This window comes from Nipponia nippon, unplaced genomic scaffold (genome assembly GCF_047370975.1).
Source record: "Nipponia nippon isolate SJK-2023a ecotype South Korea unplaced genomic scaffold, ASM4737097v1 scaffold_3, whole genome shotgun sequence".
Lineage (NCBI taxonomy): Eukaryota > Metazoa > Chordata > Aves > Pelecaniformes > Threskiornithidae > Nipponia > Nipponia nippon.
Genome location: NW_028262347.1, coordinates 37,026,910 through 37,044,131, shown reverse-complemented (window position 1 = coordinate 37,044,131; position 17,222 = coordinate 37,026,910). Strand labels below are relative to the sequence as shown.

At 35.1% G+C, this 17,222-nt stretch overlaps 1 protein-coding gene across 3 annotated transcripts in view; it reads right to left on the bottom strand.

The window, feature by feature from the left end:
• Positions 1 to 17,222, bottom strand: part of USP15 (ubiquitin specific peptidase 15) — a 69,807-nt gene that overhangs the window by 39,974 nt on the left and 12,611 nt on the right. Inside the window, exons 2-5 of one of the 3 annotated variants that reach the window (XM_087764289.1) lie at positions 13,673 to 13,800; positions 8,692 to 8,822; positions 5,866 to 5,992; positions 171 to 316 (exon numbers count right to left, since the gene is read on the bottom strand). In XM_087764289.1, coding sequence (XP_087620415.1) covers positions 171 to 316; positions 5,866 to 5,992; positions 8,692 to 8,822; positions 13,673 to 13,800 — 532 coding nt within the window. Of the gene's footprint in view, positions 1 to 170; positions 317 to 5,865; positions 5,993 to 6,624; positions 6,756 to 8,691; positions 8,823 to 13,672; positions 13,801 to 17,222 lie in introns of those variants that run through there. The other 2 variants (XM_087764291.1, XM_087764290.1) reach the window with 2 other exon arrangements.

Genomic DNA, 17,222 nt, shown 5'->3' with positions numbered 1-17,222 from the left:
TACACTCAAAGACTACTTTTGATGAATTTGTTTATAAAAATCCCCTATCCCTAACACAATCTATTAGGAGGCAATTTTCATTTAAAAAGAAGGAAACTTCATTGGGTACAGCTACATTTTCACGAGCAAAAAAATAAGCATATAAAAAAAGAAATAACATTACACTGTACCTGTCCCTGGTATAAACCAGCATCCTGTATGGTACTGTCTGGTTTATTCAAAGGTTCAAAAGTATTACTCATGTATTTGTTCCACAATCTGGTCTCTTTTTCACCTGGAATATTGAAGATTTTTCTTATCTCTTTTTCAATTGTATCTGTTTTGAAAGGAAGAGAACACAAGTTTAGCATTTCACTATACAAATAGTATAAGGCCAAATAAAGCATCAGAATCACTTACTCTTTTCTTATATTCAAAATATGAACGAAACTGTAGAAATAGCCATGGAACTACATCATGTTGTAGGACAAGCAGGAAGTTCCCAGTTTGCTTGCCTTTAAAATGGAAACATTCAGAGGACTATTTTATTCCCTCCTGAATCTCTTAGCAAAGCAGACCAAGTAAAGATAATTTGATAAATAACAGGTGACAGGAGGTACCTAGGTACCCATCTACTAATTTCTCAGTGTGTGGTAACACAGGACTGTGGGTGGGTAGGGAATGATTAGAAGCGAGACTGGCAGCAAAACCAGGTGCAGGGATTGCAAGTCATTCTGTTCCTCTCCCTAAATCAAACCCTTTTTGGTTTTCACTCTTCTACTACCCATATCCCATTAGCACTAACCACAGTATATATATGCGTAAAGTTTAATTTACACACTCACAGAAATTAAAGACTACTCTTAAAACTGAAGCGCGTAAATGTATTTTAAAAGGATGATAGAAGATTTTATGTCCTTGAAAGATTTAACATAAAAAGGTCTACCAGCTTCTACTCTACCTGACAGAAATATAATCAGTGTTACACAATGTTAAGGTAGTATAACTATTGTCTACAACTGAAATTTAAGAAGTTCATAATTAACTCCATTCTCCTTATGCAAAAGTAGAGTTTACTAGAGTTCTTTAATTTGAACTAATATGTACAGCGCTATACCATAGCAACCTCACTTAGATTTTTTAATTGGTACACTCACAAAGCCCCATGGCAGCCAAGTCTCACAACAGCTAACACAGAAAACAAAACAGGAGTCAAGAAATGTAGTGTATTCCTGATGATCAATGACAACACAAATATAAAAATGGGCACTGTAAATCCTTTGAGAGACATTCCCCTGAAGTCTCAGGATAAAACACCAGTGTGTCAGTTCCCCTAGCACTCCTCTTGCTCCCTTTTACTAAGATGATTATCTTCTCTTCCACTATGTTAAATATGGAAAGTCAAAATGAGACCTGAAACTTAGAAGTACCCTGTAAAAATTCAGCCATTGGCTTGTGAAATGCATGACAACTGGCCAATATAATGTTTGTAGATATTGCAACTGAATACAATTTCCTTCTATACTAGTTAACACACATTTTAGTATGAAAGCAAGTGTTAGACTGGATCATCTGTTTCTGTAATAAAGATGATATGTAGGCAAGGTAGGTGCTATAAACAAGGCAACAGGCTGTTACTCGATTTGTTGACTTCTTTTAAAAATAAATCATGTAGTGTCTGAATCAATTCTCAGCCAATGGTTTCAAATAACTATATTTGAATGTAAGAATGAATCTAGTCAGCAACAATCTTCCAGAAAAAAAAAATTCCAGATTTATCAATGACTTTCACTAAAAGAAGAATTTACAAAAGATAATTTTTCATTATCTTATTAATACCATGACAATTAATTATTTGAGCATTGCTGCTCATATTCTTTGCAAGTACTAAGTTAACATTTATTATGTTAATTTATAACATGTTTCAGCTTCACTAACAGAACTGTTATGAGACAGGAAGCACCAATCCTATCAGATGACTACACATTGTCCAAGATTCTGGGAAGAGTATGTTCCACTTGACTATTATGCTAATTTTGAGATTGTGAAACTAAGGTTCTTTTACATACTTCCATGAATGAAACCAATGTGACCCCCAGCAAGTGTCACTGAAGTGCTGGCTTATGACCTGAAGTGAAAGTGCCTGTTCCAGTATAAATGAAAACATTACATTCAAATAGGTATGGTCTGAGGCATATTATGTACGGAGTTCTTCTCTAGTAGTGTTAGACACATCCCATGTATGAGCTGATTAGTACTAGGATGATGTCTAAAAAAGACAGGAAGAACTGCCCTTTAAAGATACCTCTCACTCCATCAGCTATATAGCCACAATTTGAGATAGTTCAATTTGAGAGTTAAAGGTTATGGATCCCATATAGGATATATCCTATATTGTTAAAAATCAGATAGCTCCTCCAAAAAAACAGCTGCATGATTTAAGTACTATTTTGCAAGACTACGTGGAAGAGTCTTCATGAAATCTGGAGAAGTTCAGTGGATCCTAATACAAGTACATCCTGGTTCCTAAAGGCTAGTACTATTACAAATACTGGCTAAAGGAAACTGTAGGAAGATGTTAATCTGTACAACGAAACAGTAATCCCAGCTTCCTAAAGAAGGGAAAGGCTAGTTGGAGATCCCAGAATAAATTGTCCTCAAGGGTGGCAAGTTTTACATTCTTGTATTCTGCAGCAAATTAAAGGAAAAGATGAATGAAAGCCATTTGCCAAGATAATTTACTAGCAAAAGTTCATTAGATGCATAGCCACTGCTGTCATCTTCTACCAAGTTTATCAGCCCAGTTTTGGAATCGTTTTATGGCATTGCAGGCACAACCTGACTCCTATTCGTGCATAACAGAGGCTACAGACAGTCTTCCTGTCATTTTGTGGTTTGCAATAACGGTAGAAAAGGCCTACACATTAGCTGATGACTTAGTTTTATCATACTTTCATATGATTAAGACTCCTGAATGGATCATTAATTCATTTTCACTCAGAAGCCCTGATGCTCTCTAGGATCAGCAACAATAACTAGACTGAAATGCTGCCTGTACTACATCTATTGTCTAGCTCATTTTCTTTATAGAATTAAAAAACCACCCCCACGCCCCCAAAAAGAGTTAGTCATCAATCAGTCTCAAAGTTAATATGCACTGCCTCCAAGGCAAGAGTCCTCAATTGTAGGAGATTCCCAAGAAGGTCCAAAGAAGACGTCAGATGTGTCCAGTAGCACCCCAAGAAAATGACTGTCATTATTAGGTCTGCACTTCATAATTATTTTTTTCCTACCTTGTACTAACTTATTCACATACAGCTTAGGTTAGTTTCTATTTGAGTGGAAAAGCAAAGGTGTTCCAGGAATAACAAGCATTTGAAGACTGGTAGGTGAATATTATATTGTGCTTAGAGTATTTAAGGTGCTCCAAAACTTTCTCTGTTTATGTGAATTAAGGAAGGTCTTGTACTAATCTTTTGAAAGCAGCAAATAGTATAATCAATGATGGTGGGTAGAAAAATTAAAACTTCTTGAAAAGACCATAGCACGTTATCTCTACTCACTTCAGTGGGGCTGATATTGACTCTTCTGTAGCACCAGTTTTCTGCAACCATAATGAAAATGCATCCCTTACTGGCATATACAAGGAAGGGTGAAAAATAATCAAGATTCTGCAAGATTCCTCTTGCATATTATTTATTGATATAATGAGCATCTCTGCTATATATTTGGTGAATTCCAGAACTACCTTAAATATACTTAAGGTAAGGACAGGGGAAAAAAAAAAAATCGCCATCTTATTAACAGATGATAAGAGAAAAACCTCAGGGATCAGTTATTTTTTCACTCTTAAAAGTGGTTTTAATTCTTCTAGCTCTTCTTCTCAGATACAAACTCTTTTGGATGTCCTGGCTAGGATGGCCCTCCTTGGTGCTCTGTATAAGAAGCTTCAGAAAGGGCATGTTTTTAATGCTTCCAAGAGCATGTCACCCACATCTCAGGAAAGCAAATAAGGCCAGTGTCTGGAAAGGGGTTGCCAGTGAGCCTGACTGTTTCTTATTACCCTTTATGACAATTTTCTCGTAGTTGTAATTCTCTCTCTGCTAAGAAAAAATGAATACACCTCCAAGTAACAGTCATTCCAAAATGCCCTGCTTCTGATTAGAGAAAGAAAATATCAGAAATTCATCCATTACCTATAATTCCAATGATACAATTAAGTTCAGCATAACTGCAAAATAGCTTGTATTTGGTCCTCAGGGAAGGATAATGTTAAATTTTTTTGTTTGCTTGTTTTGCTTTGTTTGTTGTTGGTTTTTTTTTTTCTTTTTAAGTTTCCGGGTTTGCTTAGAGAATAACGAAGTACATCTTCCTAAGTTAAACCAGATCTCAAAAAAGCCAATTCACATACAACGCTGAAGCCTTGTTTCATAGAATCACAGAATGGTTGGGGTTGGAAGAGACCTCTGGAGATCATCTAGTCCAACCACCCTGCTAAAGCAGGCTGCACAGGATCGGATCCAGGTGGGTTTTGAATATCTCCAGAGAAGACTCTACAACCTCCCTGGGCAGCCTGTTCCAGTGCTCTGACACCCTCAAAGTAAAGAAGTTTTTCCTCATATTCAGATGGAACTTCCTACGTTTCAGTTTGTACATGTTGCCCCGTATCCTGTCGCTGGGCACCACTGAAGAGTCTAGCCCCATCCTCCTGACACCCATCCTTAAGATATTTGTAAGCATTGATAAGATCCCCTCTCAGTCTCCTCTTCTCCAGGCTAAACAGACCCATTTCTCTCAGCCTTTCCTCATAAGAGAGATGCTCCAGTCCCCTAATCATCTTCATAGCCCTCTGCTGGACTCTCTCCAGTAGTTCCTTGTTTCAAGAACAATTTTCATAGTTTTAAAGTTTTCATTCTAATAAAAGCAGATGATTACTTGTTTAACTTAAAGATTAAAATTTAACAGAGTAAAATTATTCTGTTTTTAAAGCAAGCAATCTGCAAAGAATTAAAGGGTAGCAAATATAAGTCACTACCCATAAAGAGAAGGAAAACTTGAAAAAACTACATTGTTGTAAAAAAAAAGTAAACAAAGAGCAATGACTGGGCATAAAGTGCTGGGGGCATAAAGTACAAGTCTAACAGCACAAATACAGCTGATTGAAAGACTCTTATCTGAGATACACACGCACAAATACACCAAAAATCACATTTATATGATCAGCAATATCTTTGCATATGTTCTGATTATTTTCAGAGACAAAAGTGTGATCAAAATATAGTTTCAAGCAATGACACAATGCTCAAAGAGCAACTACAAATAAAGATAAGTTAAAGATTTAATACAGGACTCAGTTATTGTAAAAAGATCGTGCCTGGCCTGCCACTTCACAACCCAAAGAATACTACCTTTGTAGGTCACCTTTAGCCATTAATTTATAAATTCAATTTGTTCTTGTGTTTTGTAATATACCCTTCTCTTTATATATATATGACTAAAAAGTGTTGGCTAATGAAAAGACATGAATGGGAACACATGAAAAAACATTTATTTCTTACACACCAAAAGCCAAGAAAAAGTACTAGGGAATCCAATAAAGATAATGAAAAACATCACACTGTTCACTTCCTGGAAAGCGCAAACCTCTAGAGTTAACACAGATCCTTAGATAATAAAACACACAATCTTTTTTTAATTGTATTAAAAATCCTAAATATTCTAAATAGTTTTAACTTTTAATTTTGACCCAAACAAGACTAGTCCCATCCTTTATAATGGTTACAATACCCATCTATCATTTTACCTAGAGGCTTATTTATTCAGAACTTGCTACTGAGTACTATTTAAACAAGTAACAATCATATTTTTAAAAATAGTTGTGCATACCTATTGTATCAGCTTTACTGAATCTTCGTGTGACAACATTGTTCATATTTCCATTTTCACAAAGCTTTAATTCTGTTAGATATACTTCTACTTTGCAGTGCTTTACAAACATACCCTGTTCAACAACCTGAAAAACAGATTGGGATCAGGTATCAGTTCAAATATGTTTTCATATACACACTTCAAAATATTTTTGAGAACTCTTTAAGAAACTGAAATTTAGGGAATGTAAGACACTTAATAAATGCCAAAAATAAGAACAAAAATTCTCCTGTAACTTTTTAGAAATACAGTAAACTAAAAAGTAATTTTTTTTTCCATGATGATGATGTCTTACCTGCATATAACACCACCACCATGACTTTCACAGTGTTAAGTACAGTGGAAATCACAAATATATGTACTTAACCAAAAGATAAGATACTTAATCAAAAGATAAAAAACACCAAAAGTTATTTTTATTTCAAAACACATTCATTGTATGCTACTTCCTCAAAACACGAAGAACTATTTTTCACAGTTAAAGAATACTTATCAAGAACAGAATACACACTAATCCGGATACCACATTTTTAAACAAAACCTACAAATCTTCCACTTACATTCTGATAATGAATAGATTAATTCGAAATTTCACCTACTCATTACAGTTGTTTATTATATGGTCATTTTTGTAACACCTACTACAAAATAGTCAAGTATACAGGAATTTTTTCTTTTTTATAAAAGTAAAATGTAGAAAAAAATATTCAGGGTCACCTCTTAAATGTTTTTCCCTTTGATCTTCCAAAGCGTAACTGCAGTACTTAGTCATGTAGACTGTTCCAAAAATAACCATTGGCCTGATATGTGATACATCTGACAAATACGGTAAAAAAAAAAGCCACCAGCTAATTGCTAGGAGAGATCTGCTGTCTGCTGTACAAATATAACTTGTGTGCTTGTGCCATAGGAAAAAAAAAAAAAATTAGTGAATGATTTCATTGCTGTTCAGTAGTTTGCCTTAGCTTTAATGACTGCCAACCATGATGTTTAAATAAAAATGCATCTTAATTTGAGCAGCTTAGTAGGGTTTTCAGCTACTAGAGTAACAACAAAATAGTTGTAGGAAACAAAACTATGCAGTATGGCTAAGACATTTCTGAGAATAAAACTGACACTGTAGTGGTAGTATTACCACATCCTATTACATAAAGTCATGATGTTATTTGACATGGATCAAGTACAACATTGTATCAATTTAAAATTTGGGTCCACATTTCAAAAAAAGTTGATGTAACAAATGGGATGAAAGAAAAGTATCATCCCACCTCTATGAAAAAACATCAAGACAGACAGGAGAAAGAATCATGAACAAATGACAAAACCATCAGAAAGAAAAATTCTGAACTGGAATATGCATCTTCAAGGATAACTACTGTTCATATTGGAAGAAAATAATGAAGCTATGCCAGCTTACCTGGCCACTCATTACACTCCATTTATTTTTCCAGTTAGTTCCTTCCACATAGAAGGCAAGTTACTTTAATTTCCCTTCTCTCTCCTTCCATTTTCCCCCCAAAGTGAAAAAATTACAGAACTTTTACTTTACCATGATGATGGAAGAGCATTCAGTTTGCTGAAATCCATCTTCAGGAAAAACAGTAACAAGTTGATAACAGATATATCTTTAAAGAAGGAGAGCCATTTTAATGGATTTCAGCTCTTACAGAACTAGAGAAAAAGAAAGAGACATTCCAGGGATGCCTCTTTAAAAAAAGATTTCTTTTATCGTATTAAAGAGAATGTTAAAAAAACGCCAACAAACTACTTCTATTGCTGACCAAACAAATCTTGAAGACACAAAATTTCTCCTATAGCTAATCTGGCACTTGTTTGAAAGGAATGCTCTTCAAGTAAGCGGCCAGCATGCATGTAGATAGACCATACTCACATCACAGCAGGAAAAAAAAGTTATATTAGACCAGAAATCATATCAAACTACATTCAAATCATAATATTCTTTCAGCAGTTTTTCAGGAATTACAATAAAGATCCCTGTAACTGAAAGAATATGCCCTTATGGTCAATTTAGAAATGGCAAACATACCAGAAAGTATTTTAAAACTTAAGTAATTCAGTCCAGTGAGGATGCAACTGTAATCACTAACCTTAAAATCTTAAGAAATAATACAAACAAAAAAAAATAGTATCATCAATAAACGGGTAAAATGTCATATCACCTTAATAATAAGGATGGTATGTGCTGGAGCAAACAAAAATTAACATCAAAGATGTTCATTTTTAAGTATCTCATACTGACAGAGGGCCCCAGTATCCACCATACCATGGACTACTACTTGTGTTGAGGTAAGCTTTTTGCTTAAAGAAAACACTCCCTTAGCAAGCTGCTGAACACAGAAGACTCTGCTTATCAGAAAAGGAACTACCAATTACTCTGTCAGTGTTAACATTATTAGAGCTAGGCTTTTAACTAATATAGTCAATACAGTTTTAGGGTTTTATACTTCATTACAAAATCATTTGCGTTAATAGACTTACAAGCTTCTAAAGCAAGTTCTTCTTGAAATATTAGAGGGCTTACATCCAGAAAAAAAAAAAAAAAAAAGTATTACATCCTTTGCATCCTCGTTTCTCAATATTAAAAACTTAAGCCTCTAAAATGTGAATAAAAATTTGATATCTATAAGCAACTAAAGCAAGAGTTGTCTATGTGATTATCATAGGCCAGGACTTACAATCTTCTAATAAATTCCTGTGCAACTCCTGCATATTTGCAGGACTATATCTGAATCATATTCATCCCAGTAGGTAATTTAAGAGTACCTTGCGTGCTATTGGCTCTTGACCTTCCATCAGTGTGTACCAGCTAACTAGCCTATTCCAGCCTTCAGTTGGCAAAAGGATGTAGTCCAGCTCATCAATGAGATGTTCCTTGAGAGACTGAGAATCACCATCTGTGAGAGAAAGATATTTTACTTGAATATTGTAATTCTGTTACTTGAGGTTTTAATGTAACATTTTTCATATAAATAGCAAACAAAATATTTTCTGAGTCACAGTTATGTTATCATTATTATGGTGTTCAAAGCAAAATTCTTCTGAAACTATTTAGGCAAGATATCCAGTTCATGCATAGCACACCTATCACAGGTAGTATTCCTACACTCAGGAACCCAAATGACAACTCCATATCCTCATGCAATCATAAGCGCCTAACTTGTTATCACACACTATCATAGCCTTCAGAGAAACCAATCCATTTCTCCACCCACTTCGCACATATTCCCACATCACCATGGATACTTCCAGTTCATGCTACAGCTGCATCCTTCACTGAAAATGCAGGAGATCCAAGACAAAGTTTGAAGTCATTCACTCCATGTCAGACTGGGAAAATAACATGGTACAACCCTCCTACTTAAAGGATCCTACGTGCTCTGGAAACGCAGTCCCTACAAAATTGTTCACAGGCATGACGAGATGCAGCACTTGAAAGAAGTACAACTAGGCAACCTCTTTACATAAGTAGCATGCTTTTAGCTTTGGTTCAATCTTTATTACAGTAGCAAGATAGCAGTTATCCTATATGTGTAAGAGGTGATTCCAGATCTGAGCCACTGTGAGCCTCAGACAATCAGGGCAGCTGTCTTTCCATTTGGAAGTACCCAACTACAGGCCAGCAAACACTCCTCTGTACAAAGGGAGATCAAACAGGGAGACCCACACATTCACGCTCCAAAGAATGCATCGGGATGACAAACTTAATCAAGTACAAAAATAAATAGACTATGTATAAAGAATAAATACCCTGTAATAAATATACAGTCTATTTATTTTAATTGTCCTATGTGAATGAACTGCAGAATTACACTGTACAATTAAAACTGAGCATAAAAGTAACCTTAAATAATCTCAAACTGCTTCAAGTATTGGCCTTCCTCTTAGAATTATTTCTTTAAGTAATACTTCTAAGCAAAATGAATACTGTTACCTTTGTTCTTCTGCAAGGACAAAAATAAGTGCACACTATGTGTGTACGAAAAGCACCAAGGTCCTCTCATTTGATCATTTTTCTGTACTTCTCTTGTTTCTCCTTTGTACAGACTGAGCAAACGCAGCATAATGTGACTTCAATTAAAAAAATTATCCTGAGCATTAAAAAAGGCACACTTAAAAATTAGAGGTCTTTTAATAGTAACAACTATTCAATTTTTTTTTTTCTGTATAAGATGTTAACAAAACATGTTTCAACATGACCTTTTCTGTAGGAGGGCAACACTACTGAGGACATTTAAGAGATGTGTTTACCTCCTGGTGGGAAGAGCAAACAAGATGCAGCTTACCAAGACTCTAGAAATCTCCCTACTCTACTTGCACTTGCTACACCTTCAGTTGGTTTAAAGGATTTGTGAATTTAAGGGAAAACACGGGGAAAAAAGCAATGCTTTTTCCTTTAATCACCCAAATGGTGACAATATGGGCAAAGAAGGATGCATAGCTTTCTTCTGCCCCTATTATCTTATCACTGGTGCTGACTCCCTCTTTCCTTCCCCAGCTAAGTACCTTGATGTGTGAGCAAAACATGGGAGATGCGTGTTGTTCTCAGTTCATGTATTTTAAGTGTGCAATTTTTGTTACTACTGTTAGCTGCTCAAAGATGGCAAAAAGATACTGTTTCCATAATATGCAATCTGTGCAGTTTAGAGATGACTTCATGCAGTCAAGAAGGTACAATATAATTTGCATGCATTTTCTCCAATAAAAATTGTAAATGACTTAGCAGGAAGAGCTAAACAAAAAACCTAACAACAACAAAACCCCTGAAATACAGCTAGGTAAGTATTAGAATTATGAAGTTATTTTAGAAAGAGGGGATATTCAAGTTCAGAAGTAGCCAATGCATTTGTTGCAATTTTAGCAAGAAAAAACACAAGAGCAACACAGAAGGCAACAAAGGAAAGTAGAAGAAAACCTCAGACTTTGGATTCCACTTTAGGAGCCATAGTACATACATTTCTCAAGCAAAAAGTAAAATGGAATTTCACATGAACATCTCAGTGAACATACAGGTAAAGAAGAATTCAGTTCTTCATGTAGATTAATGTGACCTAATAAATGAGACTTCGATCAGTGAACCTGTTTAAAAGGTACTTTCCTTTTTTACCCTCAGGCTGTTTCATCTTAGCTGTATCAGTAACAACTTTCAAGAGTAAAATTTTGGTTCAAAACTGTCTTAACTGATTAGGAAAAAAAAAAAAAAAATCTATATTCAAGAGTGACACACAAGAAACATTTGCTGAAATAATTCATGACTTGCACTACCAAATCTTACTTGGCCCACTCAACACTGTGCATATGGTGCTTCCATTATAACTGGGAGCAAAGTGTGGGGCTAAATCCACAAACACACCTTCAGGTCCACATATCTCTTCAAAAGGTTCATACTGTATTTCTGCACTGATCTGATATCGCTACAGGAGTTTATAGTGAGAAGACATAATTTGGATTCCATTCTGGCTTTCCAAAACCACCAATATTTCTTCTAGTATAATTTTTTCAGAACCTTATTCCATCAAAGAAGTCCCCTGACTCTGACAACTCAGTCCCTCATATTCGACAGTTTTCTATGATGAACAATCAGCTATTCTAAATGACTACTTCCTTGTGCTTGCTTTGCTAATCTAAAGTTGACTACCTATCTCTTCTTTTGAAGATGGCATATGTGAATTCCATTACATTCAGCAACATTTTTTGCATATGTTGAGATTAACTGAAATCTCTACCTGTTACATTTCACTGCTCTCACTTCATCCAAATATTCTGGAAATAAGGGAGCAGCATTTAAGTAACATAAGCACAACATACTGCTTCAGTTTCTTGGAGTCAGTCTTTCTTGAATTTAATAAGTTTTCCTTAACACTGCATTACACTGCAGAAAATCTGAGAAAGCATGCTCATTTTAGATTATTTTATTCTTTAAATCAGATGCAAATTTTCAGACTTAGGGAGAGCAGTATGAGAGCAACTAGTGCATACTACATGCCAAAGACAGGATTAAAACCCAAGCATTTTCAGGTTCAACTTATGCTACATAGGAAACCTAGTACAGAGGATTGCTGCTTTGCAGCAGGTGAAGGAGACAGCTACTGTTTGCTGAGCACTAATGCCCTTAATTTTAAAACTGCCTTCACACAGGAACAGTAGATGTCAGACAGTAATTGGATGCATGGTATCGCTGCCAACGCAGAGCCATAGTTTTAGAATCACGAATAAGCAAAAAGCTCAGTTCATAAACCCCAATGCTGTGTTTATTTTGAAAGGGGTATTGGCAGTGTCAAACCAATAGAATACAGGTTTTCAGGAGCTTTTAGCAAAATGGCTAACATGACTTTAGATTTGGACAGCTAACCCTAATAACACAGGCTTCATATCCACAGTAACTTTAAACACAATCTGAACATGTATGTAGATTAAGTTATAAATAATACAGATCAGCTAATACAGTGCTTTGTACATCTAATCATCTTTTTTTAAAGTGGGCAGACACCAAAGAAAGAATAAGCTGATGCTGCCTCACTGAGGATAAAAAGATCTTGCTACATCTGATTTCAACTGAAAAGCATCACCTAAACATGCCCGCCTCACTGCCAAGATTTGCTACAAGAATGTACAAAAGATCTAGATCCTCACATTTCAGAAAACAAAACACATCACTCACCGGGAACAAAAAGACCTTTAAGTTTGTGGATGGAAGAGAACATATAGATTCATATGACAATACAGCACCTTCTTCAAAGACACTGATACTAGTCACTGTGAGACATGTACACTCGCTCACACTGACAACTAGTGCAACATGGTATGACAAGTCCTATGAAAGAGGCAATCATCTTTAATATCTAAGTTGTAAAATAATGAGATATTAATTACAGTTGAGAAGTTTTGAATGAAGAAAGTCAGAGTTCATCATAAACCCCATGCAGTTGTAAAAATTTGTATTACTATGTGCAAACAAATTATGCAGTACTATTACATTACCTGTAACTGCAAAGAAGGAAACCAATTATCTGCTAGATGTTGTGTCCACTAGGTTTTGCAGATTAAATATTAACGGCTCTAATGGTATTTCAATACTGAACATTAAATAGAGAATTTGACCTAAAGATTAAAATATCTGGGAAAGTATTCTGAGACCTGTGTCCACAGATCAGACTACAATTCAGCAAAAGTCAGTCAGACCTGAGTAATTATAACAGTGACGGAGTTTAACCATACTTAGAAGGCCATAAAAAAATTAGGAAATTATCCTCTATCATTTCACACCACTTTATATTATCACTGAACTACATAATACCTCTTCTTCAATTGTTCCAGAATCAAAGTAAGGGCTTGGGGCTTATTTACAAAAAGAAATTTTAGAGTTCAGTTTAAAAATGCCATTTTAAATCAACCAATTTAGTTAAGCTAAAAAAATACTAGTGAAATCAGGCTAGCTATTTGTCAACTTGACTAAATTTCAACTCCCAAGGTAACCCAAAATATCATTATAAACCAGTAACTTGTACATTATTAAATATTCTGTTACCATTGCAAAGAAGTTCCAATAATTTTATAAATAAAATTGTAATTTGTTAGGGAAATCTATTCCAGTTCACTTGTCACACTCTGAAAACAAATAAACAAAAAGTTTCACCTTCATATACGCTGAGATTCATTTACACTATCAACTACAACAGATGAACAATCTGTGACAAATTTGCACTAAAGGTTAGTATTGGCTTATTACACAATCAGAAACAGTTACCTTTGAGAAGTCCAGAATTATCAATAGGACCAGGGTACACATTCTGATCTCCCATCTGGTATTTGTCCCAGCTGTCAAAACCAACATATTTTTTCCACTGTTTGAACCAGCGACTATCCACTAGATACCTTAAATGGAAGAAGACATACAAGTTAATTATTGGCATGCCACTACTTCCTACGATACCAATGAATTCATGTTAACGCACGTGTAGTCATCAGCCTTGCAAAATGCAGAATGTTTTTCTGTCTGGTCTGCAAACCATTATCAGCATCTCCTACCAACAAGGACTTTAACTGTGGGCCATTAAAGATCTCACTAATCACAGTGGGCAAGTACAGTTTTGCAAGACAGCCAATGCAGCTTATCAGAAGTTGAAGAATGGCAAGTTCGAAAAACATTTCCCTTTTTAGCATGAAATATCATCAGCTTTAATTCCTGTTCTCAATTTGTGAATTCAGAAGATTCAGGTTAAATCTTTATAACTAGACAGCCCTTTAAAAAATGAGACATAACTTTTAGTAAAATATTTTTTTGTGCTGGTGTTCTATTTATAACATTCATATGCAAGTTGAAAAACTTTAGAACTCTGATGTCCTGTCAAGAACCAGAGCTTAAGTGTTTTCTTCCTTTGAGTCAGCATCAACACATACAGTAAATGTTCTGCTTTTGAGGCAGTACTAGATGTTCCTCCTACATATAATTATCAACTTCACAGTTCCATATAAAGGCATATCTCTAAACTCAGCTCCACAGTATTTCTACCCAGATTAAACTGTTGCCAGTCTGGCTTTTATGAAGTCCAGTGATACCTACATTTTATATCTTTTTGTCCAGAATTTATTTAAGATTAAGATACCCAGTTTGTTCAGTGATCCTCAGATTTTTGTTTTGTTTTGTTTTTTAAAGACACCAACTTCATTATTTCTCTTTCTTAAAAGTATCCATCACCTTCTGTCTGGTCTGTCCCAACTCTTTTGCTACTACCCTAGTACATGTCAGAATATCGCTATTAGGATGAAACACTAGGTCAAACTAAAGATCATGGGTAATCCTCTTTCTTTTCACCAGTATTTGACTACTGAACTCGTATGTGTAGTATACCAATAATATACTATTGAACCTTTAAGAGATCTCAAAACTTCCTGATGATTCAAATACTAGTCTGCTAATACATATAGCTTTATTAGGCAATCATTCTGTAGGAGTTACTCATGACCACCATGGAAAAACACAGAACAAAAACATTAGCACCCACAACTCCTGTAACCAAAGAAGTACAAAAACATTGGTCGAGTATACATTTTACTGAATAGGTTTAAAAAAATACATTAGTGGGGCCTTAAATTTGTGCTTCTAAATGATGTAACTACAATAAGAATTAACAAACCTGAGATACATAAGTCTTGACTTATTTCTTCTCAAGTTCAGTTTTTCTCTCATACACACACAGATCAACCCTGGAGACAGCCTCCAGAAGTACTGCTAGCAAACCTCTGGTAAAGAAGGAATTACTACTGAGTAGTATTCAGTAAGTGGGATCCTTTGTGGTCAACTCTTCTCAATAAGCCCCAATTTTTCAGTTTCTACAAAATGTACTCTTTAAGTGTGTGAATCTATAGGTAAAAGTCCTTTAAGAGGAAGGTGTTACAAAGCTATACATAAGATCACCACAGGCTTTTGGATGCTTACTTCCCCTACATTCCTTCAAAAACATCAAAGGCTAAGGTCTCAAAGGCAACTTTACAACATCTATTACAACAGCATCCTAATTCACATGGTAAACAGTCTTGATTCAAAATATGATTACATCAACAGTAATAATGAGTCTGTGAACAAATTACTCCTAGCCTTAGCTTGTAACTACCCTAAGCAACCATAAATAGCAAAGGCAGAGATGTGTCTCAACTGCTACAGACATAGTTCTGCCAGTGTAAGAACTTTGGTTAGGGACCAAATTTCTCCCTTACTGCACCAATGCCAGCTGTACTCTGGAGCATGTACCTTTACGATCTCACAGTGTAACACTTGGTTTTGTATCTATTCTACTACCACAACCTGTTACTACTGCTCAAGGGTCATCAACTACTACGAGTTGCTATCTCTTCTGAAATTGTTCTGTACGCAACTTTGTCCTTGCAACACACAATTTCTTTCTGAAATTTTAAACACTTAACAAAGCAGTCAGAAAACAGCCTCAAACTGCTTTTTGAACCAAAACCATATAGATATATATAAGTTTAGTTTTAAACACTATTAAGGAAATGTATATGAAAAGTATTTTACTACAAAAATGCCCTTTTCTACTTCTACCAAACTCATAAACAGACAGTGACTTAAAAGGGTGTTTTGGGCACAATGCATCCCACCAAACTGATAGTGAAACAGCATGGTTGAAGTCCTATTCCAGAAAGATGAGATACTTAACATCACAATATTGAATCATTCTAAGGTAGCCTGGCCCAGCACTGTTTATTTCAGTTTTGTGGCAGAATTCCCTTGACATGTTTTGTTTTGTTTAGAGCATGTTTAGAGAATAAAAGGAAACAAGACTGGACAAGGCTAAGCTGCATTAAAGATGGCGAAACTTGGGATAAAACACAATAAAAAGATAAAAACGTAGGGTATTACAAAAATAAACAGATTTAAACTTTATTAATGCTGAAAAAAAAAGGTACAACTTATCCAGTTCAAACCTGAGTAAGTTCCAGTCCCACACACATTTCACACTTCAAAAATCAAACTCATTCAGTTAGAATACACTGATTTCTTGACCACTTTCCATTGTCTATGCTGTTCAGTGAAGTTATAAGAACTACCTAACAATGAGCTGCTCAAAATAATTCAGATCTTTGTGTACAGAAAACCTCATTTTGCAACACAAGAAACTATCCAAGTGAAGCCTTACTGTCTTATGTAAAGCCTTCTCTGAACTTAACATTTCAGCTTCTCCTAACACAGCAGCAGATTTAATGATCACTGCAGCAAAACCTATGAAACCACAAACCCCAAACTGTTGTGAAATTAAGTGAGAAATAACTATCAAAAATGACCAGCTTGTGAAAATAGGCATATAATAGACTATCTACACATAACGTACAATTTTGCATTATCATTTGTTTAGAACAAGCATTCCATTAAAAGAAAAATAAAAGGCATGACTATTTTTTAAAATATGAGATGAAAGCAATGATATAAACTTTAAAACTTGCAAAGTCCCTTCAAAACACCATGTTTGCCATCATGCAATAGATAAGAGGAAGTGAAGCAACATCATAATAGCTCCCCAGTATGCTTGAAAATATTTGGTATGTTTGTTACTAGAAGCTTTCAAATATATTTTTACTATCATAAAGTCCTCCTAAGCAATACTGCAATAGAAAGAGAGAAAAAACTTAATTTAAACAAACTATGTTTAAATTTTACAGAGATAACAGCTGCTTTCTTTTCTACAATCATTAGTCAGATGCACATGTCTTCAGATATGATCTGGTTCAATGAAGGCAACAATGCTTTTGGAGGTACAGACTCAACAGTGAATGCAGAAAGT